We start from the raw sequence: 23988 nt of genomic DNA, 5'->3' as shown, positions 1-23988 counted from the left end.
AGTTGGTCTTAAGCTGAGGGAACTGAGCTGTTTCCTACCCTAAGAATATTCCAAGGAATTACTGAGAATTCTTTGGACCATCAACTTTATCTTGTTTCTAGAGAACATCTACTGCACCAAATAAGACACTAAATACCATGGATGGAGCACCTTATTCTCCTGGCAAGGTGACAGACCTGTCTGGTGACATTCCTGGAGTAAGGCCACAGAATAAAAATTCATGGAAGTTCATCGGTTTGGGGCAGACAGAACCTCACTCACTCTTGAGTGCTGCCCAGGAGTTTTAACTCTGCTCCATTTTGCTGCCTTGGCTCCTTCTCCAAGTACTTGCTGCACACAAGAGGTGCAACATGGAATTCACCAACTCCCAGGATGTGGGACCTGCTTGGTTTCATGGATCTGAGGCCTCTCTCTGCACCTCTGACCAAATGTGTCCCACTCCTGCTCTAACCCAGCAATCAAAAAGAGAAAAAAACCCTCATTTTTGGCACGGGGATCTCACACCTTGTTCTTATTGACAGCAGAGCTGGGGCACAGCAGGAGCAGGGAGAGGGAGGAGCTCTGGAGCTCTTTACACACTTGCCAAAGGAAGTGACGGAAAGATCCACCTGGAAAAGAGAGAGGGAAAAAAATGAAAATATTCCTTTGTTCCTGCTGAATTCCTAAATGCTGTTTTGCTTTCCAGCACTCCAAGAACAAAAGGAATATTTGTTCTACCAGCTGGCCTGCATATGGGATTTGGTGCTGGATTAGGAGATGGATGAGGCTGTCCTACAACAATGGAGGTGATGCTCCAGGCTTCAGCACAGCTGCTGAGCCACAGCCACAACATTTATCTCCTCATAAACACTGTCAGTACCACCACAGCCTTTCAGAAGGCAATAATTCCCCGTGGGAGAAGGCTCCATGGAGCCTTGGCTCAGCTGGTGGCTGTACACACTCCCTTTACACCTCAGACAGGTGACAGGAGCTGGTCATGTCAGAAGTGTGACTCCATATTCCCCCATGGATCTCCACCAAGGACCAGCACAGCCCATGTAGATCTGGAGAGCAGGAATCCCTTTGCTCTTTAGGATCTGTCTCAATATCCTATGGAACAGCTCTGCAAAGCTGAAATCCCTCATCCAATGGTTTAAACCCAATGTCCTCCTGGTGCAAACATTCCAGGGGGATCCCATTCTTTTCCATCCACAAGGGAATGCTGCTCCTTAAAGTCCACATGAGACAGGTCATGGTGAAGAGCTGGGCTGTCCCTGTCCCCACTCCCTGGTGCCATGACCCCCTTATTCCCACTCCCTGCTGCCACAGAGCCCTGTCCCAACTCACTGGTACCCTGTCCCCCCTCCCTGGTTCCCCATCCCCTGTCCCCACTCACTGGTGCCACGGACCTGCTGTCCCTGCTTCCTGGTGCCATGGAGCCCTGCCTCGACTTCTTGGGGCCATGGAGCCCCTGTTCCCACTCCCTGTCCCCCTGTCCCCACTCCCTGGTGCCAATGAGCCCTGTCCCTGTCCCGTGTCACTCACTGGTGCCGTGCACCTCCTCCCCGGTGAAGCGGATGTTGAAGGCGTAGGTGGGGTCGCCCCCGCTGGCCAGTTTGACGCAGAGCTGGGACGAGGGGACGCAGCCCAGCTGCCGCGCGGCCTGGCAGAAGTAGGAATTCTCAGAGGAACGGATCTCCCCTGTCCAACACAAAGGGGAAAATGAACCTCCAGCCTCACAAAGTGGCAGCTGAGCTGGGGGAAAGCAGCTCTGAGCTGTTGGGGTTGGAGAGGATCGGTGCTGGCTGTACCTCCAACGATCTCCAGGGGATCCAGGGTGATTTCTGGGGCCGCGTGGTCAGCAGTTCTTTGGACAGTGGCATTGAGCACTCTGTTCATGACAGTGACTTTTGTGTCATAAAAGATTAAACCTGAAGAAACAAACACATTTCAGCAGAGTTAATCTACCCCTGAAATTCTCCAGTGGAAAGTGGTAGAATAAAAATTTCCCCTTCAAAACTGTACGTAAGACACGGCTAATCTAAAATTTTTTTAAAAATTATTTCACAGTATCATGGAATGGTTTGCATGATTCCACTCATCCAGTTCCACCAGGGACACCTTCCATAGTCCAGGTTTCTCCAAGTCCCATCTATTTGTTCCTCATGATTTTTGGAATAAGTGCACTGGGATGAAATACTGATGAACACAATTCCAGTGTTCTATAAATAGATCCCAGCAACTCCACCACAATCTCTGTAAATAGGAACACGTTGCCAAATAGTTTTCAGCAATCTGAGATGTTTTGACAGTAAAGCTACAGGCAAGAAACGATGATAAAAAATAGGGCTGTGACACTGCCCCAAAAATATATTTAATACCTCATATCTCTGTGAAGAGAAATCTCTGAACATTCCTCACTCCCCCACACTGGTTCAGGAGTGTTTTTTTCCAGCTGGGCCAATACAAAAACCTCCTTTCACAGACTGACACCCCTGGTGAGTGCTGTAACTTCTTCAGAAAACGAATCTGGGCAATGTAACGCCCCAAATCTTGGGGTTTTTGGTGTCTAATGAAGGCTGCAAAAACACTCTGATACACTTTGAGAATTTTCTTGATCTTGCTAATGCTACAACAGCAAAGTCCTGAGACTTTCACCTGACCTGCTTGATAATTAACAAAGTTTTGATTTCTAGATACTCCCAAGAGGATAAAGACACAGAGATACAGAAGATAGAAGAACTCTCTCTGCGGTTGTGGTGTCACGAGGATAATCCCCGTTCTTTAAAAGCAAACCAAGAGAGAAGTGCCCTGTGGTCAGTGCCCTGTGGTCAGTGGCCCTTAGCAGTGCCCTGTGGTCAGTGCCCTGTGGTCAGTGCCCGTGGTCATGCCCCATGGTCAGTGCCCCGCTGACCTTTGGCCTCCTGCAGCAAGGCAGCGATGCTGTTCCCGTACATCTCGGTCTGGCGCAGCTCCACCAGCGGCAGGAAGAAAGTCTCCAGGGTGGTGTTGAGGGACTGCAGCAGGGCAAAGCGCAGCCTCAGGCTCTCCACGGGGACATCTGCATGGGGAAACTCCCAGTCAGGGACAGAACAAATCCCTGTTCCACCTCCTGCAAATCCCAGCAGGTTTGGTCCAGGAGCCACACAAAGCAGCCCCTCTGATCCCTGTGCCGAGGATGCAGGAACAGCATCCCTGATGTTCCTTCCTGTATCTCCAGTCTCTGGGTGTGAGTCCAGAATCTCCCATTATCAATGAATTTTCCTCCTAAAGTGCTTAGGACAGGATTTAGGTGACTAAAATCTGTGCAAATCCAGCCTTCCTTCCCCTGCAAGCTGAACTCACTAGGTACTTCCTGCTCCAGCCTGAGCTGGAAACTCTGCTTGGAGAGCAGGAAGCAGCTGCAGTGCATCCCTGACTTTGCCCAAGAACAAAGTTTTGATTTCTAGATACTCCCAAGAGGATAAAGACACAGAGATACAGAAGATAGAAGAACTCTCTCTGCGGTTGTGGTGTCACGAGGATAATCCCCGTTCTTTAAAAGCAAACCAAGAGAGAAGTGCCCTGTGGTCAGTGCTCTGTGGTCAGTGGCCCTTAGCAGTGCCCTGTGGTCAGTGCTCTGTGGTCAGTGGCCCTTAGCAGTGCCCTGGGGTCAGTGCCCTGTGGTCAGTGCCCCGCTGACCTTTGGCCTCCTGCAGCAAGGCAGCGATGCTGTTCCCGTACATCTCGGTCTGGCGCAGCTCCACCAGCGGCAGGAAGAAAGTCTCCAGGGTGGTGTTGAGGGACTGCAGCAGGGCAAAGCGCAGCCTCAGGCTCTCCACGGGGACATCTGCACGGGGAAACTCCCAGTCAGGGACAGAACAAATCTCTGTTCCACCTCCTGCAAATCCCAGCAGGTTTGGTCCAGGAGCCACACAAAGCAGCCCCTCTGATCCCTGTGCCGAGGATGCAGGAACAGCATCCCTGATGTTCCTTCCTGTATCTCCAGTCTCTGGGTGTGAGTCCAGAATCTCCCATTATCAATGAATTTTCCTCCTAAAGTGCTTAGGACAGGATTTAGGTGACTAAAATCTGTGCAAATCCAGCCTTCCTTCCCCTGCAAGCTGAACTCACTAGGTACTTCCTGCTCCAGCCTGAGCTGGAAACTCTGCTTGGAGAGCAGGAAGCAGCTGCAGTGCATCCCTGACTTTGCCCAAGCACACCCAAGGAGAGAGAAGAGCCAGACTCAGCACTCCCCTCATCCCACCCAGCCTCCAACCCCCAAAGGAACACCAGGAGCACTCCAACTCTTCTCCTGAAAAAAGCCTCTATGCCAGCCATCCCTACATACTCAGGAGACAGGAAATCCTGGGATCTGCAGCATCAGCTGGGTCCAGGTACACCTCGTGGGGGTGCAGGCGGGCGGGGGTGATGGCCAGGTGGCGGCACAGGCGGTTGATGTACTGCACCAGCGCCACGTCCATCTCCAGGCTCCACTTGCGCGACGCCTTCTGCGCGTGTCGGGCGTCGATGCAGGCACACCTGGCAGGGACAGGGCAGAGCTGCTCGCTCACAGGGTGCTGGACAGCCACACCTGGAGTACAACTACACCTGGAGTACAACTACACCTGGAGTAGAAGCTGGTGCCCTGCTCTTCACCCCCCTTTCCTTAAGCAGAGCTGTTCCATGACAAGAATCCCAGTGTGAGGCCAAGAGCTGATTCATCAGCCACTTCTCCTCACTGGTATTAAATAATTAGGCACAAAGGCACTGCCTATTAAGCTCTCTTAGTGCACTATCTCCTCTGGAGATGATAAGGGGCAATTAGCCTATGGCCTGACACAGGCAGATAAGGAGAATTAATTTAAGGGACTTTCGTCCTCTACAATATTAAGAAGAAATTTAACAGTTCCCTCTTCTAAAGCGTTTCTGACCCAGTAACAACCCTGCCAGTTAGACAATGACCCAGTGCACTGCTGGGGAAGGAAAGCAGAGACAGACATGGAGCCACAGTTCCCTCCAGGTAATTTATTATATAGTTTGGAAGCTCTAAAGGACACTGTGGCATCTGATTTTATCAGCCATGCTGTGCTGACAAAGAAATCAGGACCTGCATTTGGACAGCACACGACTTTTAAAATGCATTTTGAGGAAATAACTGATTTCCCTACAGGCCTTGCAGCCATGGATGGAAGTGTTAAAGCTTCTTGGATTAGGAACACTTGGGTTCAAGTGAGCACAGTGAGTAAGTAACACCCCCTCAAAGAGGTTTGCAAGCTGTACCTCTCAAAGTGCAGGTCGTAGCCACAGGACAGGATGGCTCTCCACACGCTCCGGATGTCCTGCTTGGAGCGGTCCACCACGAACCGGTGAAACCCATCCAGGGTCAGGTACTTCTCCTCAGGAACTGCCACCAAATGTGGACCAGCAAAGAGTTCATGACTTGAGTTCATGAAGTGCTCACCCCACCAGAAGCAGGAGGTGGCTGCTGCCAGCCTCCTCCTGCTGTCCCACCCCACCATGGACCCTTTCCAGGGAGTTCCATCTATCACACGTTGGTCAGGTCCACCTCAGTCAATGGCACCTTCTCACTCCCCTTAAGGGCTCAAATCCCCCAGTGGGATTGGCTGGATGCTGAAATTCCCCTTTTCTGAGCTAACCTCGCACTTTCTGCCAGGAAGAGGGGAGTCCAAACTCGTCTCTGTTCACTCTTCCAGCAGATGAAAGATCTGAGCACAACCCCTGTCCCCCATGGCTGTGCTGTCTCCTCCAGAAGTTCTGAGGTTTCTCAATCATCTTTTTTATCCATTTTCCCACTTGTAACTGAAGAATTTCCCAATGTAAATTGAGAAGCACAATTTAAACCCACCTGGTTCAAATTCATAATATCCCAAACCCTCACTACACCAAAGCCTTGGAACTACCCCTTAGGAAGTTTTCTGTCTGGTTTGTTTTCATGCCCTACACACTGCTGCAAGAACTGTTTGCTCTCACACTGATGGGCCCAGATTCACAGAGACACAAATAAAAGCAGCATTTTAAATCACTATTTAAAAAAAAAAATTAGTTAGACTTGTTAGAAATAAAGACAAGCCAAATCTATCATGAAGTCATATAAACATGTCAATAAAAATATTTTTCTACGATAAAACTGTAAAAAATTCTCTGCAGCTCCCACCTTCCTGTTTCTTAGTGGGAGACTTCTCAGGGTCCTTCTCCTCAGGTTTGCTCTTCTCAGGAGATTTGGGCTTTACAGTGGGTTTCTTCTCACTTAAGGCTGTTCGGCTGAGGGACAAAGTGGGTGTTAGGATCAAAAGTTTTCTTTCATCTGCTCACAAAATCCCAAAATTGTTTGGAAGGATCCTAAAGCCCATCCAGTCCCACTCCTGCCATGGATTACTCCAAACCCTGTCCAACCTGATCTGTGTTTTGGGATAAGTGCACTGAGACAGAACACTGATGAACACAATTCCAATGTTCTATAAACAGATCCCAACAACTCCACCCCAATCTTTGGAAAAAGAAACAATTTGCCAAATAATTTCCAGAAACCTGAGATGCTCTGACATTAACACCACTCCCTGTTCCAATACACAGAAGCACAGAGGGATGTGGGATAGAAACCTGGATTTCTACAGTGAAATCCAATATTCCACAAGTGCCACAAGGCTGAGGACACCCACCTGACACTGTTGAGCATGGACTTCTCCTTGGTGGGGGGTTTGGTGACCGGGCGCTTGGTGCTCACCACCTTCACCGGGTGCTGCTCCTTGCCTGCCTTGTTGTACTTGCTCTTGTCAAATTTGGGCTTGGGAACTCCATATTTCCTTAAAATCTTCCAAGACAAAAAGTGAATCATCACCCAGTGCTTTCAAGGGACACCAAAAGAGGCTGAGAACAGCTGGCAAAGCACTACCTGGGTGAGCTGGTCCTCCAGCACCTTCTTGGGAGGGCGGACGTTGGTGAAGAAGACGTGGAGGAGGTTCCCAGGGGTTTGGGAATTGATCTGCTCCTTGCTGAGGTAAATGTCAGCCACCTTGATGGGCTTGGCTGGGGTCAGGCTCAGCATTTGTTCCGAATGGACACAGCTTTTAAAGATCTCTGTGAGAACTTCCCGAGCACCTGGGACCAGTTTTTCACCTAATTAAAAGAAAACATGCAATTTGGTACAACATGCCATGAGAACTGGTTAGAATTTGAAATGTGAAAATAGATTTTGCATTTAGGTAAAATATTCTGCTTTGACATGGAAAATCACTTTTGCAGGGGAAAAAAAATCACTTTTTCAGTGGAAAATCTGCTCCTTCTGCACCCCATTAAAGACAGAATTGGCCATATCCTGTAATTATTACTTGAGGGAGTAGTGGGGATGGAAAAAGCAGTTTATTTATCATGCCAGGATAGAAATTATGTTGTGCAGGAACACACCAACATCTATCAACTGAGCTAGCAGTCAAAAGTTATTTCAGTGGCTGCTTTCTCAAAAAAAAAAACCCTAAAGAATTAAATCAGTAGTTCTTTGTGTTGATGAGGAGTGTTTATTTATTTATGATTTATCTGAGTAGCTGGGTGGACAACTGAGCAATGTTCAGCTTGCAAATAGCCCCTGGAGGGATAAAACTTACTTTGGAATTTGCCCCTGGCTTGTTGTCACCCCTGATTTATACTGAACCAAGGAGAGTCTGAGCCCTGCTCATCCCCCAAAATGCTGAACACAGGAGGGATTTGCCAATATCAAACCACCTACCTTTTATTGACTTATCATTGAAATAATCTTCTAGTGCTGGGCTCCCCTGGGTGTCAAACAAACTCTGATTTACAGTGGAAACAGTTAAAATCTCTTCAGTTGACATCTCCATGAGCTCATCCTCCCCATCCAGGCTGGACAAGCCAATGAGGTCACTGCTGTTGAAGAGGCTGGCTCGAATTTTCTCTATTTTAGCTCTTGACCTTATCTGTACAAATAATGAAATTAGTTCACAGCAATTCTGAGAAAATAAATTCACTTCCATTCATAGCAATTTGGGGTTTAAGCTTCCAGCCCCCTCCCCATTCTGATAATCTAAATAATTATTGCTTCTCTTCTCTGCTGCATCAGTAATTTGATGCCAAAATTCAGGTTCAGCCTAGAAAAGATCCTTTCTGAGAGCACTGAAATCCTCATGCTGGGAGTTAACCAGACACAGCTCTGATCCAGCTATCCCATTTCTCAGGCAGGAAACAGCCCCTGGGAACAGCAGGGAAGGAGCTGAAGGTGTCAGCCAGGTAAGCTGGCATTATTTGTAACTCTGCTGTCCCTGCCTCAATTCTCTACTCTGAAAAATCTCAATTAGCACAGGCCTTGAAGCCTCAGCTACACAGACTGGGAAGGGGAACAGCAACTTCCTTTGATTCCTAGAATAACCACTACCAGAGCAGCTCCAGACTTGGAACAGTTTCCATGTGAACACTCTGGCAGCGTTCTCTCCACACTTAATGCTTTATTTCAATGATGTCTTCACGTCAATTAACAGCTCAAGAATAGCAGCTTGCAGAGCTTTCATCTGAATAAGCTGATTTTCTTCTAAAAGAGGAACTGATACAATCCCAGACTATACAAAAACATCTCTCTCCATTCCCAGGCTATCAGGAATGGCTGTGCTTTTGGAAGCTCCTGATAAACCTCAGCAGGCAATCTGTGGAAGCAGCAGAGAGGAAGGTTCTTGTGCAGGGCTGAACACCTGCAGTGACCCAGTACTGATGGCAACCACCCACAATGCTTTTAAAAATTAATCTGGAACCAGACAGCAACAAAATTTATCATCTCTCCTGAAGTAGCTTCATAGAGAAACCCATAGGTGGTTCAAAATAGGTGAAAAGGTACTGATTAAACATTAAATAATTGCCTTGTAGGTCAAACCAAAAGGGTCCCAATCTCTAAATTCATCTCAGAGTGGCCAGAACAAATCTTAGAGAAAGGCACATGAAAGAGGAAATTAACTGATCTTTCCCCCTGACACATTCTCCCAGCCTCTGCAGAGCAGTTTAAATATTTCCTCAGTTGGAAGTTGCACTGGCTGCTGTGCTCCACAGCTACCAATCCTCCAGGAATTTAATCCCTTAAGAGTTCATTTATGGCCTTGGCTTCAGCAGCACTCTGTGAAAATGAGCTCTACAAGCTGGAACACACAGGAGTTCTTCCCTACTTCCTTCTGTTCTCCACTTGCTGCTGGATCACTCCACTACTGAGTCCCCTCTGTCCTTTGGGAGACAGGGATTGTTCCCAAGCCTGTTAATGTGGGGAAGGGAATTCTGTGCTCCTCAGCCATCCTGTCCAAGCTGAGACCTCCCAGTCTCCTGTGCTGTTAGACATACATTTACCATGGAAAAAGCCAGTTCCTAGAGATCCCATTCTCCCAAAAACCCTGGCTCCAGAGGCCCCTCTCTGTTACCTCCACCACGGCGAAGCCCTTGATGGGCCGTGCCAGCAGCGGCTGATTGTCCAGAGACGTCACCGTGTACATGGAGCCCACGTCCGACACCGACGCCGTCTCCACGTTGTCCAGGGGCTCCCCGAGGCTGCCCAGGCTGCCCAGGCTCCCGGTGCTGCAGTGGGAAAGATCCAAACTCTCCTGGCTGGACACCACGTGAGGCTGCTCCAGCAATCCGGGCGGGATGGGCAGCTCCAGCCCTGCCTGGAACTGGTCCACGGAGATGTCGCTGACGGTGCGGGATATCCCCTGGGAGCTGCAGAGGGAAGCCTGGCTGGTGGAAGCCGAGGCGCTGACGCTCATGGCGGGGGTGACGCTGCTGGAGCTGCTGATGTCCAAACTGTCAGCGCTGCTGGAAACTGTCGGCTTCTCCAGCTCCGTCCTGCACTCTCCTCCTTCTGCTTTGTCCTTGGTTTTTTTGGGATCCTCTTCCTGCAAAGGGATGTAGATCTCATCCTTGAAGACTCCCCCGTGGGCGTTGCAGGCCTTCCTGATGGCGTTCCTGACCGTGCCCTCCTCCAGGTGCGTGGGGATGCCGGAGATGACGAGCAGGCGGCTGTGGGCCGTGGGTCCCACCAGGGCCTGGCAGGCGTCTGCCACGGCATCGTTGGTCACACCCAGCCCCTGGGGGTCCTTCTTTGTCAGGTGTCTGAGGATTATCAGCAGGGTCAGAGCTCTGTGGAACCACAGCATGTCCTCAGGCTTGCTGCCCCCGATGCTGAGGAGCGCCGCGTCCGTCTCGGCCGCCCTGGATGAAGCTCTTTTCCCTGAAGATGAGGTTTTTTCCCGCTTCATTTTGACTTTTTTCCTCTTGGACAGCAAGCTCGGGCTCTGTGGTGTCTGCCCTGGGGAAGATGAGGACGAGGAGGAGGAGTCACTAAGATTTGGGGCACTGGTGGATGAGATCACATTGGCTGTCACGCTCATGTTGATGGGCAAGGTGACTTCTGCCACAGCCAGGCACACTTCCATCAGGGCATGGAAGTACGTGGAGAATCTTCCCTGGTCGGCCACTCCAACCCCAGAGCCACCACAGGCATTCCCAGACACCCAGTTCTGGGTTTCCTCATCGTAGAGCTTGTGCAGCTCTGACTGCAGGGCCATCAGCATGGCCAGGCAGGGGTTGAGCTGCAGGGCGATGGATGAGGACAATCCTGCTGGATTCTTCTTCTGCTCCAGATTGTGGATTTTGCGAAGCAGCTCGGCCAGGAGGTGAAAGATCAATTCCTTCACACACGCTGCCATGTCAGTTGTCCAGAGGAAGTTGCCTGTGTGAGGAAGGCAAGGCATGGCAGTCAGCAGTGCTTCACTCTCAGCAGAAAGTAACACTTAAAAAAGCACCAGAAAAGCTAATTTCAACGTCGTGGCAGCAGTAAGAAAGACAGGAAGGTTATTCCAAGAACTGCAGAATATTTCTGGAGGTTGAAGAAAATTTCATTATAGTGGAAGAGCTCAGAAAACTTCAACTGTAGTTTTTGTTTCCTAAGCTCTCCACCTGAGCCAGCACATTATCAGTGCTCATTACTAAGGAAATACTCCATTCTCACCTAAAAATTCCACTACTTGCAAGAGAACTGAGGCAGGAATGGTATCCAGTTCATCTTCAGATTTTCCATCCCCATCTTCTAATTTCCAGGTTAAGAGCTGTTCTGTGAATGCCATTGCCAGGGGGAATTCCAGGGGAAGGGAATGCAAGACCAGTACAGCTCCAGGAGGAGGAGATACTCCTAAGCAAAAAGGTCCAAGAAAATCTTCATCATGATTCTGAGCATTGATAAAGTCAAAGTAGTAACATTTAGGATTTTTTTCAAGGCTAAACTTCTGTTAAGTGAGAATTTTCTCTGCAGCACCTTGTAATAAACAAATAGGAATGTTTCTCTATATTGATAAGTTACTATAATCTGTAATTATAAATGTACAGAGAACATTTTATTCACATAAAGAAACAGAAAAATTATGAGCCTGAACATATGTAAATATACAAACAGAACTTCCCCCAAAATCCTTTATTTCTGTCTGATGGGTACTGAAAACAACAGAAGCAGAAGAACTTTAGGATCTCCAAGGGGAACTTTTAAGAACTCACTGCAGCCAGTCACCTTCACTGCTCTAAATCCCACTGTCTCTCCCTCTGGGCAAGAGTAAAAAGAAGATTAATGATTCTTCTTGCTGGAGTGACCTAAGTATTGCTACACTGTGTTACTCTGTGGATAAGAGGGTCCTACAAAGACCTAAAAAAGCAATAAAAAATTACTCTCCATCTGAAACAGCTCCTCAAACACCAACAGCACCAACACTGCACAAATTAGTATTTTGAATAAAATATTTCAAATACAAACACTGCTGGGTGAACTCCTGGAATATAAAAATCAGAATCACGTGGTTGACAGTGCTTATAAAACCAGGCTTTTTTGGTTAAGAACGAATTCCTTGTACAAAAATCCTGTCCTATCTGCTGCTAGGACTGGCGACCACACGGGAAGGCGCTGCAGAGGCCATAATGAAACTGCTCTCAGCCCTGAGAGCACAGTGAAGGCTTTCCCCTCGTGCAGTGGCTGTGCTCACCCAGTTTGATGTGCACCCTGTCCGTGGGGGTGATGACAGCTGGGTACTGGTTGGTGGTGGGGGGCGGCGTGAGGCCGGTGTTGGTGGGGGAGGCATCGCGGGGGTAGCACACGGCCTCGATCAGGTTCAGCTGCCCGTTCCTCTTCACCTTGTGCCCCAGCCCATAGACCAGCACCCGAGCCCAGGGGGCCTTGTACAGGGATGAGCTGGGGAAAGAGCAGCACAGCTTGGTTAGGCTCAAACCAGCTGGGAAATATCCCAGCCACCACTCAGGGTAAGTCTCAGAGAAGAGAAAAGTGATACAAAGTAAGTCCATCCCCAGGGTTGCCACGCTCAGCCAGCCTTGCCCCTCTCCATGACTCACTCTTTTCGGAACCCAGACTGACTTTCCTTGCAGGACACAATCACAAAGGCAGCCCCAGGAAAATTCACATCCATGTTGACCTTGGATTCAGAAATTGGGAATTCTTCAGCAGGAAATTGTTCTGGTGCCGCCTGTAACAGGACAATTCATCATGAGAGATCCCAAACAGCAGCAAACCTCCTCCCTCTTCTTTATTTATAGAGTGCTCTATAGCCAATGTATTTAATTAACTGCAAATTATGACACAGTGGGAGGCCACTTCATTTTAATTCAATCCAGAGCATTGCTGCTGCTTCTGTTTTCAGTGTGCCCACTGTAATCAGGATAATAGAACCCATCCAGAGAAACAATTCCCTGTGAGGGACAGCATCATGGAAATTTCAGCCACACAGAGAACAAGGGCTCCTGAGAAGGGAACCCAGCACTCTCATGAAACATGAGTGAGTATTTTACCTGCAGAAAGGAGCAGATCTGTTTGGTGAGGTCCAAGAGACTCTCCTCTCCCTGATGCAGTGTCCGAGTGATGGCCACGGTGAGCCACTCCCTGATGGCCTGGGAATTGCCCTGGTAGAAGAGGTCTGTGGCAGCACAGGTCTGGGAATGGATGCAGTGCTGCAGGGACTGGGCCAGGAGAATGGAGCTTGAGCTGATGGTTCCATCTGGAACAACAAGGAAAAAAGCCCAAATTTGGAGATCACTCCAAATGTTTACATAGCCTGGGAAACAAAAGCTGCAAAACACCTGAAAGATTCCCAGCCTGTTTTTAAGTGAAAAACTCCTTGCCTAAAAGTCAGCAGGAGAAAGGACACACCCAGGCCCAGCCTTGTGGCTGGGATGGCCTCCCCATGCCAGCTGTGCCCCTCACCTGCCTCAGTCCAGCCCCTGGTGAGGGCAAACACAGAGCTGTGGGATCACCCCAGCTCATTCTTAAATATCATCATTATTAACCAGCTAATAAAGAAATACCAAATCCATTAATTTTTTTTTGTCCCCAGAAAAATACTGTACCAAAGAAGAGCTGGGACAAAACCAAGTGTTTACCAGGAAGAGGTGGTGCAAGAAGCTGGTTGGAGAGCAGCTGCAGGTGCTCCAGGGTGATATCCCGGATGGCAGGAATGTGGAACAGCCGGGTGAACATGTGGGGAGATTTGGGAGCAAAAATATTGAGCAGAGCCATGCGACAGTAGAGCTTGGCCAGGGCAGCTTCACTCCTCAACAGCTCCCTAGGGAACACAAGCATTAATTCTGTTAATTCCTTAACATTAAATCCAACCACGACAGTAAGATTTCAGGAGTTTGTACTGTTTAGAACAAAGCTGTAGCAGGTAACTGCACTACAGGAAATGCTCTTCAGCTAATTCAAATTCAAGTACTGAAGTGCCTTGTAACCACATCTCTTTTTTCACCTGTGAATTTGGATGTTGGTGTTATCCAGGGTGACCAATCCGTTGGTTGCAGTCCTCCTGTACCCTGCAGGTGGCCTTTCCAACATGTCAATGGGATACCAGTACCTCACCAGGACCCCCTCACTCCGCAGGTAAGTCTCCACCTGGACCAGTTCATTCACCTGCAACACCAAACCGGCACTGTCAGTAACACGATAATTAGAACCACATTTTTCCTTCCAAGAGATCCCCAATCCAGCATCCTGAGCAGTTTTTGCTCCCAGCTGTGTGATGCTGATCACTGAATGTCCTCTCATTGTGTCTTTACTCACCGAGTCCACATCCAGGACAACCCCATGAAGACCAAATGTCTTCAGCATGCCCCGAATGGCAAATTTGGGCAGAGCTGTTCCTACAGCACTGCTGGTGACGTTGTTGCTGTCAGGAGAGCGAGTCACCACGGTGAGACCTGGCAGAAAGGGACACCACTTTGAAGGTGTTTTCCTCAGGTGACAATTAGATCCCAAAAACCCCTGAGCTTTTCTTTACCCCTCAGGATCTGTTGTGCTGCCCTTACCTTTCCGTACTTTATCAATTGTGAATTTGTTTGCTTCATCTTTGATATCCTCAATGGTGGGAAGGTAGAGATCCCTTGGGATGCCTCCATTTTCCTCATACAGGAATTCAACAGTTTGCCTTGCTATATCAACCATTCCTGAAAGACAGGAGGGAATGCTAGTTATTTCCCTCAGCCACTTGAAATAAGTTCTTATTCTCATTAATATCCCAAGCAGGTGAGTTTTCCAAGTACTTAAATACCCTCTCAGTCAGGCTCAAGGATGGAAATTGGGAGTTTTCCTGAAGAAGTTTTTCCTGAGCTTCTCATGGGGGCTCAGAATTCCTACTTTGCTCTGATTGTGACTTTCCCACAAACACATTGTCTTGCCAGAGCTGAATTCTACAAAATTTCCAAACCTCCCCTTATTATTACTTCAACCTAAAAAGTTTTGCCTTGATAGTCACAGACAGAAAATGCACAGATATAGTTTCTTCCCAAGCTATTATTCCAGAACAGTTCTGTATCCACATCACAACAAATTCTGTCACTATTTCTGAAACTATTTTCTCTCTATTTAAATAGTCAAACATAGTAAAAGTGTTAAAGAAAAAGCATGAGCACAAACCAAATTCTAAGCACTGGAGGGAAACAGCAAGCGATTTTTTTAAGTTTTCCAGCCCTGAATACAGTAAAATATGAAAGAAACACAACTGCTCTCTCAGACTTCCTGCACATCACAGAAAACAAGATGCATGGAAATAAATACATACCTAACTGTAAAGCTCCTTTAATCTGATCCAGCCCAGACTTCCTCTCAGCCTCATTACGGAATCTTCTTCTAATTGTAGGGAAAACCTTAGTTTCCCAGGCTTTGACCAAGAGGGCATAGTGATCCTCCTACAAAGACAAAAGTGTTTTAAACACCAAGAAGTGATAAGTTATCAGCAGTTATATTTTTGTAAGGGAAGCGGGAAGAAGTCTTGTGTGGTCAAATTTCAAAATTTAAGTGACAAGATCTGGTTTTAGGCTCTAAATTAGAGAAGGCAGAGTTTGCCACATTCCTCACCCTGGGAATATCATCGTCATCATCATCATCACTTTCATCATCTGCAATAGGAGGGGGATGAGGATCAGGGCCTGAGGTGATAAAGTTTTCATAGCTCAGCTCCATTTTATAGTGGCAGGATGTGTCACTGTCATACTCTGCAAGACACAGACAGAAATAATGAGATGATAATGCATGCAAAGACATCCCATGAAATTGGAGACATACAGCATTCCATGCTCTCCAATCAGGGGGTGGGAATTAAATTCCTTTTGACACAGCATAACCAATTGGCTGATCCAATCCACCGTGACATCCTATTGTATCCCAAGCCCTAACGAGATAATTTCTCATTGAGGCTGCGTTAATTATGAATAATTTGTGTATTCACATAGAGGAAGACCAAAGAAGATGTTTTAATTGCCTCGTCTAAAATCTGATAAACACAGCTTTGACATGTGGCACTGCCCCACCTAAAAAACCACTACCTAAGGACTAAAGACTGCAGCCAGGCTGGGCTTAAATCCTATTTCCTTGCTTGCCATTTCTGCTGGGAGGGCTTTAAAAGGAGCGAATGTCACTTTACGTTGCTGAGCCGTGGCGACAGCGGCGATCCTGCAGGGGGGCCCGTGGGTGCCAGGGTCGGAGGCGATGCTGGTGCCAGCGTCATTGTCACTGTCAGAGGCCATGGCAAAGGGCAAGGCCTCGAAGTTGGCACTGATCTCCTCGGCCAGGTCCAGGCACAGGTCGGCGGCGTTGCGGTGAGCCTGGCCCTCGGCGTAGGCAAACGGCCGCGAGCCGAAGTTCGCCCGCACCTTGGTGTTCTGCAAAAGGACATAGGGAAGCTCTCAGATCCTGCTCTGAGCCCTCACTCTGCCCCAGGCAGGAGCTGATCACACCTCTCCTGCCACCAGGATCCCCAGCTGGCAGTCTGGGAAGCCTCAAGCTGCTAAAGACAGGCTTTGAACTCGCCTGCTTTCCAGCTTCAAGCTGGGTGCTTGGAAGCAAGGCCACTGCTGGCCAGGAATGCTAAGAGAGGAGCTCCTGGCATGGCACAAGGCATCCTGCCAGGCCAGCTGCACACTGCTGTGCTAATGGGCAGGGAAAACCAAAATAATGACACAACACATGCACCTGGGAGGGCTAATGAATACCTCAACCTACCCAAGAAAGGTAAAAACTATCAATTTGCTTTTCTACAGAGCAGGTTCAATATTTTATATAATGTTTTTATATTTCTGAAAGTATATTAAGTGACATATTTCTGTTACAAACTTGCCTTTTTCTGAATGTGGACAACTGGCCACATTCCACCAGACACATCCTCTAGGTAGGGCACAAGTCTCTGCCCACAATATGTAAAATAAACTCTGCCCTTTGCTGGCTGCCCTGGAGGAGGGGGAGTTCCTTCTGTTCTTTCCCATCCAATTCCTGCTACATCACCTGGAGAAAAACACAATCATATAAAGGATTTAATCAGTTTTTTCATCCAGCATTTCCCTGATATTTAGAGGATTTTCTGATGGAGCAGATAAGGATTTTAGCCATACCCATACTGTTACATACCAGGGGAAAGAGTCACATCCAGTCTGACACTCTTCCACTGCAGCAGGCTGGAGCCATTGTAATGCACTGCTCGCCCATTGCTGAGGGGCAACAAGGACACAGTGAGACAGAGCACTGAGCCAGAGCAGGATCACCACCCACCAAAGCTGTGATACTCAAAAGACAACTCAACCCTCCTGATTCTGCAAAGATATTCCAGTCCATTTCAGCATTCAATTAAAAAGTATATATTGCTCACTACAGCCTCCTCCCCAGTCTGCTGACAAATGTACTGAACGTGGTTTTCCATGTGCATTTCCAACCTACTTGTGAAAGAGGCAGGTGCCCACTGGGTTTGTCCAAGCCCCATCCCGTTTCTCTGCCTCTGTGGCAAATCCAAAGGAAACTATTGGCCCAGTGTCATCATCTGTGTCTCCATAGGAAACCACTTCAATTTCCCAGTAGAATGATGGTGCCTAGAAATAAAAATAATAACACATCTTAAAAAGTCATTTAGAGTTTAAAGAAGCAATTTTCTTGCTTTTCCTTTTCATGCCCTGTTGGATATACAATGACAAAGTGCTGGAGAGCTGTGAGGTCTCACCTGTACTGGCACTGGGGAGGTGGCATAGATAAAGGTGCCCCGAGGAAGTCCCCCACCTGCACTGGGATCAGCCAGGAAGGTCACAGCAGTGAGGTGTGAGGAGAACATGCAGGCTCTCACTGGGGGGAACACCCTGGATGGGCTCCACGTGATTTCTTTGGGCTGCAGACACAACAGAGCAGTTTATTTTACCAATCACAATTGAAGTCACCCACTAAAATACAACCACGTGGTTTATGAGGGGCACATTTAACACAATTCCAACAAATCACATCCCAATAGAGAAATTCCCATTAAATACTCCAAGAATGCCCTCAGTTTGGGCAGCAGCAGGGGTTTCTCCCAGGGCAGAGGGCTCAGCACTGTGCCTGTGCTCACCTGTCTCCTGTCTGCTTGCAGGGGAGGAGGAGGGGGCCGAGCACAGTCCCGGTACAGCATCCGTAACCTCTCACACTGCATCTCCACAACCACCAGCCTCTCCCCTGCAACAACAACCCACACCAGCATCAGCCTCCAGCTGCTCCCTTGAGCCCAACACTGCAATCTTAACTCAGAAATAAATATAGTGTTTGCACTTTGAGGAGGTTTGATCAGCTTCACTCACCTGAGCAACGGAATTAAGGGTAAAATCTAACATATGCAAGTATCTTCTCATGTTTACTTTATATCTGGTTTGTAAATACACTATTATGTTCATTAAGACAAAGTTCATTTTAGTGAGCAAGTTTATGGTTCAGCAAAGGCAGGGAAGCAAAAAAAATTTATGTCTACTGTCACAAAAATCGGTCCTTGCCCTTTGACACCTAAATCCTTTGGCTCCTACTCTTCTACCCTTCACTTCAGCCACTTTTTGTCTGGCATGTTCCTAAAAACTTGCCCCTGAACTAAGATTTCTGCTGGGCAGAATTTAATATATATCATAAGGGAAGTGAAAAGTGCAGTAGAGAACCAGGACTTGCTTCTCTGATACAGAATAATCCTATTCTGGCCTAAATTAATGCCTGTTGTTTAATGATTTAGGCTGATTATTAGCTGTTCTTCCATCAGCAGCTCTGCAGCTGTGACAAGACACTCTGTCCTGTGCCAGTTCCTAAACTCTGGGTAGCTGGAGGAGAAAACACTGAAATGATTTTAAAAGTTGCTCTGTTTCTGACCTGAAAATGCCAAGAAGATGTTGGCTACATACCAGGGCTGCACTCCTGGGCCACCAAATTCAGAACTTCTACAGCAGCTGGGCACTGTTGAATGAATTCTTCACAGAATGAGCTGTCTTCCAACAGCTGAGCCATCACCAGGCATGCTCTGAACAGAAAAACAATACATTTAAAGTGTTACAAAGTGTGTGCTGAATCCAAAGCTGACTTTACAGTAGTGAATTCAAGGGTGGTTTAAGGGTGGTCTTAACCCTGCTTTTAGCTGGACCCTCCCCAAAGGCAGCTTTTCCCTGCTTCATAAATGGATTTATTGAAGCATTTGCTCAGTGTTCTGCAGGGACACCCATGAACAACACCCAGACACTAAAAGGGAGCAAAGGGGAATTTGTGCAGTCCCTTGCTGCACACCCCCCTAGGAGGGTCACAAGGACTCATGCAATTCCCTGGGATGTTTGTGCACAAAGGCAGGACTCACCTGGTTCTTATTTCAGCAAGGAGCCGGACCACTGCCATTACTGGGGTTGAGCCATCTCCTGTTGCAGGAAGTGAGGTGTGAATAGAGAGACTTCCCTCCTGAGGGAGCAACATGGACTGGACTGCCTGTACTACCTTCTCAGTAATGGACAGTTTATGAAGAGGCAATGCCTGATGGTGGGGGGGCACGGTAAAAAGTTAAATTCAAGTAGTTAGTTTCTAAGAAATGAGGGTGTTTTATTACCTGGAGTTAATTCTTATATTTTACTATCACAAAATCAGCACCAAACACCAATAAAATAAAAATAAACAAACCCCAAACCAAGCCAGAAATTAACCATAAAAACCTCCCACCCAGTATGCAACAGAATATCTTTAAGCACAAAAGATGAATATTCACGTTACTTGAATGAGAACTTAAACATGTTAATATATGCTTTAAAAAATAAGGCAAACATTACAAATCATTTATAAGCAGAGATGAAACACTTTTTTTTACGTGCTGTAGATTAATAGTCAGTATGCTGTGACAGAAATAAAGCAAGAATCGAGATTATACTGAATATTGGATGTTTAAAACTCCCATACCTCAGATCTTGGAACACAGAGCCTAGATAATGGAATAGTTAAAGTGTCTGATGCCTGGGAGGTCTTTCTAGTGTCTATAGTGGTGGGTGGGAATTTGACCGTGGCTATACCTTCTTGCTCATTAATAGATGCCACAACTCCAATGCTTCCTGCTATTCCTTTGCCTAAAACCTACAACCAAAGAAGAGCTGCATGAGATTGAAGGTGTTACAACCAGGAATCAGTGTCTGACATCACACACCAACTGCACACACAAGTACAGGGGGGTATTTTAGGAAACAAGCTCCACAAGCTGCTGTTCCACAAGCACATCCTGCTGCCAAGGATCCCAGTGCAGGGAAAACCTCAGGAGAGCAGCAATTCTCATCTAGGATATCAAATATGAACAGTGCTGAATTACCTGAACTTCAGAACCTATTTTAATTGTCTCCTTAAAGCCACCCAAAGCACACAGGGCAGCCACTGCCTGCCGAGCAATCCTTTGAAGTTTAGCCAGTTTCCTTCCACTGCTACTCCCGTTCTCCAAAATGCTCTCTGCATATTTCCCAAGCTGTGGAATGTACATCAGAGCCCGAGACAGAACCTGAAGACAGAAGCAAAAATACCAGGGAACGACTTCAAAGCACAATTCCAACAAAAAACCAATGCCCCAAGCCTCCAGCCCACACAGTCTCAGAAGAATTTTTGTTCTTGAAGAGAATTATGTAACTCAGAATACTCCAAGTTCTCTGAAGTGTGAGCACCATCAAAGCCATGACCATTCCCTGGTAACTTTTAGGATAAAATACAATCTTGGCAAAAGTTTTTGCTGAGGATTTCACCTAAGGAATAGATTAGGTGCTGCAGGATTCAGAGGAACACAAAACCAATGTGTTTTGTTCCAGTCAACACTTTGTACCCTCAGAGGCCACAGCCAAGAGAACAGCCAAGGTAGAATAACCTGCCACAGGCAAGGGAACTCCCCAACAAAAAGCATTGTTATAATGCCTGAAAAGAATGACAACACATTATCTAATGATGGGTAAATTTTGAGTATTTGTCCCACCCTGAGACATCTGGGTCTGTGCAGCTCCGCACCCTGTGTTTAAACCAGAAAGGAGCAGCTCAGGCCTTGCTAATCATCAGATTCTCTAACTACTCAACCCCCAGTGAGGAATGTGCCACTCATGGTTGTGTTTGCTCACTTTTTCAGCAGTTGTTGTCCAGATCTGGGCTGCATTGGACTCTGGGGCCATGAGCAGGCTGTGCAGCAGGGCAATCACCTCTGCTGCCATGCTGTTTGCAACGTGCCCGCTGATGAACGGCCTCACTGGATCCGTCCTGGCCAGGAGAAAAAGGCAATTTGACCATTCAGTTCACAACCACAGAATGAAAAGAAGCTTCAGGTGTCAATAAGATATACACAAAAAAAGAAAGAAAAAGTTTATGAACAGCCAGGTTATATTTGAGAGCACTGCAAATATTTGTGGAGAGAAGAACAAAATGCAGGCTAAGGGATTTACCTGGCGAGTTCTGAATTCCTCTCCCTGCAAATGGAAGTTTGTGCAGTCTTCTTTTTGTCCCCAGTGGACAAGCCACTGGTGCTCTCTGGATTGACAGTCTCTATGGGTGGCCCCACACTCACTATCAGCCCAGATTGTGCCCACTTGGTTGCCTTTCTAAGAGCTGCAGCAGCTTCTTCTGTAATGACTTCACAGCAGCCACTCTGCAAAGGAAATTGCCATGGAAAGCAAATGTCAGATCTGTTTGGTCACTCTGCTCATGTAAAAGTGCTGAGAACACAGCAAAACCCCCTCCTGGATGTGTATTAGTCATAGACAAGCTCTGTCTCTTGCTTTTTATCATCTACAGAGAGATCAGGGATAAATTCACTGCCTTTAACATTCCATTCTTGAATTAACAGTTCTGTTTCTCTGATCAAAAAGCCACCAATGAGTATTTCTGGTGCAAACACTGAAGAACATGTCTGAAAATAGACAGGAAATTTTAATTCAAGTGTGTGGCCTAAAATTTGCATTATCAATGTGCATTTAGCACTTGAGAGAATATCAAAGGGGCTTAAACCTGACCTACAATGGCTATAGGAGGCATCAGCTGAAATTCTCTGTCATCACTTACCCCTGTATTTGATCTGTATTTACAGAGGTAAACAATGAACAAAATAACATTTAACAAAGGGGTCTTAACATCAGTAAAACCCAAGAATTCTGCCTGGCCACCAATTTTTAGGATGTTGAGCAATTCTTTATTTATTTCTCCTCTTACTTTTGTCATGTCCCGATCCATCTTCACCACCTTCTCCATGTTGGCTCCAGTTCCCAGTCGGAATGGGCGACCTTCTGAGCTACTGTTGGAGGGGAAACAGAACACAGGAGCTTTGTTCTGACTGCTGGAAAACACAGCTGAGCTACACAGTCCAATTCCATACATTATGGGTGGTTTGAAATTATTTGAAGCCACCTTTGCAGCTGAATGCTCAAAAGAAAGAGAAATATTAGGCAGTTAAGAACATACCCCATTTACAGAGGGAATTTAATCCTCTTGAATGCAGTTATTCAAAGCAATTTAATCCTTCCCCCCTCAGGAAGAAGCCTCATGAAATGGTTTTTATTGATCACCTTTTACTTGTACCTTTGAGTGTAATTTTTAGAGTATGGGTTCAAAACCAACCCGGGGAGTGGGGGAAGGTGGAACAAATATCACAAAATGCAGGAGGTGACAGCATTGGCATTCAGTGATCCCAACATCCAGGTGGGTGCTGAGAATACTGAAGAATCTTTAATAGCAAATTATTGTCCAGCTTATGCATTATTAAAGCAGTGCTTTTAAAGCCATTTTGCCTTGACAGTTCTATTTGTTAGTCCTACCCAGCATGTCATGCCATAAACAAGATAAATGAAATTCCATCAGAAACACTGAGTCTAAGTAGCTAATTTTTCATGAGATTGTTTTCAGACAGATGAAGATGTTCCCATGTTCCTTTGCATTATCTTACTGCTTTGCCAGTAAACACAAAACACTGGGCAGACACTTTGCTTTCCCATTTACTCTTATATCAAGGATGTATTTTTCTGCAGCTGCAGCACTGGGAAAAAGGAGAAGATAAAAGGAATTGGCAAAATTGTTTCTAATTCCAATGCTGTGAGCTGAGATTACCTTAGTAAAGGCTGAAGGACTTCATGGGAGGACTGATCTTCTCTTTTATGGATAAAAATAGAGAGTTTACCATCCACTGCCTCGCTTTCTTCTCCAGGATCTTTATCACCTTTTATGGAATTTTTAGGGCTGGCTTTTGCCAAGGTAGTATCTGGCTCAGAGGCAGTTGGAGAAAGGACTGTCTGGCAGCCTTGAAGGAAAAAGGAAAAAGAAAACAAAGAAACATAACCATGAATTTTCTTACCTTTGGAACTAATGCTGACACATCTGGGATGTGCCTGAAACATCACTGAGACACCCACTTTCCCTGAGGCCAGGGAAATTAGGAGGCAGATGGAAAGTCACAGGAATATCCTGCTCTCAGTGACAAATCAGATACCTCCCAATACTTGAGCTCTCTGTCAATACAAAAGCCCCTGGCACAGGCTGCCCAGAGAAGCTGTGGCTGCCCTGGATCCCTGGAAGTGCCCAAGGCCAGGTTGGATGGGGCTTGGAGCAACCTGGGATAGCTGAAGGAGGGGAAGGGGGTGGGACTGGATGGGCTTTAAGGTCCCTTTCATTCCAAGATTCCATGAAACAGGAGTCCCTCAGGCACACCACCAAACAGCTGCTGGTACCTGGCACGACGTAATCTGCCAGCTTTGCCAGCAGCAGGGAGGCAATCTTGGAGGCTGGGTCACTGGGATCATCCTGCTCGCTGTTCAGAGAGGGCACTGAGTAACTCCAGGGAGGCAATTCCACATTTCCACAGTCCTCAACACTCATGAGAGGCAGTGCAGCACGACACAACTGCAGGATTATAAGGACCAGCTTTGGAGAAGGACGCTGATCCAAGAGAAGGGACAGAAGCTTGGACACACAGGCTGGCTGGCTCAGGATGGCTTTACCTATGTGACTCCTGAAATGGGAAAGAATCTTGAAATTAAAACCAAATTAATTTATTATTTACAAGATGTATTAAAAGCAATTTCAGTGTCTGACAAAACATCTTTAGTAATTCTTCTATAACTTGACAGCACTGATTAAACACTAAGATTAAGGGTCAGTTTTAGAATGGTTTAAAAAAATCCACACGAGATCCTGCATGGGCTTTGATACACAGGAAGAAAATACTCCAGAGG

General features: G+C 46.9%; 1 protein-coding gene across 1 annotated transcript in view; it reads right to left on the bottom strand.

Moving 5' to 3' along the window:
- HECTD4 (HECT domain E3 ubiquitin protein ligase 4) overlaps nt 1-23988 on the bottom strand; it is a 64877-nt gene that overhangs the window by 5291 nt on the left and 35598 nt on the right. Inside the window, exons 35-70 of the mRNA XM_041489164.1 lie at nt 23485-23765; nt 22868-23057; nt 21977-22058; nt 21214-21416; nt 20896-21031; nt 20112-20294; nt 19712-19882; nt 19125-19294; nt 18682-18797; nt 17874-17977; nt 17496-17657; nt 17219-17367; nt 16913-16992; nt 16626-16789; nt 15933-16170; nt 15368-15504; nt 15072-15198; nt 14320-14457; nt 14075-14211; nt 13764-13924; nt 13399-13580; nt 12811-13016; nt 12358-12488; nt 11994-12199; nt 10976-11155; nt 9390-10696; nt 7706-7913; nt 6875-7098; nt 6642-6793; nt 6137-6243; nt 5242-5365; nt 4310-4500; nt 3662-3808; nt 1791-1910; nt 1525-1680; nt 505-608 (exon numbers count right to left, since the gene is read on the bottom strand). Coding sequence (XP_041345098.1) covers nt 505-608; nt 1525-1680; nt 1791-1910; nt 3662-3808; nt 4310-4500; nt 5242-5365; nt 6137-6243; nt 6642-6793; nt 6875-7098; nt 7706-7913; nt 9390-10696; nt 10976-11155; nt 11994-12199; nt 12358-12488; nt 12811-13016; nt 13399-13580; nt 13764-13924; nt 14075-14211; nt 14320-14457; nt 15072-15198; nt 15368-15504; nt 15933-16170; nt 16626-16789; nt 16913-16992; nt 17219-17367; nt 17496-17657; nt 17874-17977; nt 18682-18797; nt 19125-19294; nt 19712-19882; nt 20112-20294; nt 20896-21031; nt 21214-21416; nt 21977-22058; nt 22868-23057; nt 23485-23765 — 6874 coding nt within the window. The remainder of the gene's footprint in view (nt 1-504; nt 609-1524; nt 1681-1790; nt 1911-3661; nt 3809-4309; nt 4501-5241; nt 5366-6136; nt 6244-6641; nt 6794-6874; nt 7099-7705; nt 7914-9389; nt 10697-10975; nt 11156-11993; nt 12200-12357; nt 12489-12810; nt 13017-13398; nt 13581-13763; nt 13925-14074; nt 14212-14319; nt 14458-15071; nt 15199-15367; nt 15505-15932; nt 16171-16625; nt 16790-16912; nt 16993-17218; nt 17368-17495; nt 17658-17873; nt 17978-18681; nt 18798-19124; nt 19295-19711; nt 19883-20111; nt 20295-20895; nt 21032-21213; nt 21417-21976; nt 22059-22867; nt 23058-23484; nt 23766-23988) is intronic.

The sequence above is a fragment of the Pyrgilauda ruficollis genome, unplaced genomic scaffold, assembly GCF_017590135.1.
Source record: "Pyrgilauda ruficollis isolate IOZ18807 unplaced genomic scaffold, ASM1759013v1 scaffold9, whole genome shotgun sequence".
Taxonomy (NCBI): Eukaryota; Metazoa; Chordata; class Aves; order Passeriformes; family Passeridae; genus Pyrgilauda; species Pyrgilauda ruficollis.
The sequence above is the reverse complement of the archived record's forward strand: the minus strand, read 5'-3'. Positions and strand labels throughout refer to the sequence as shown.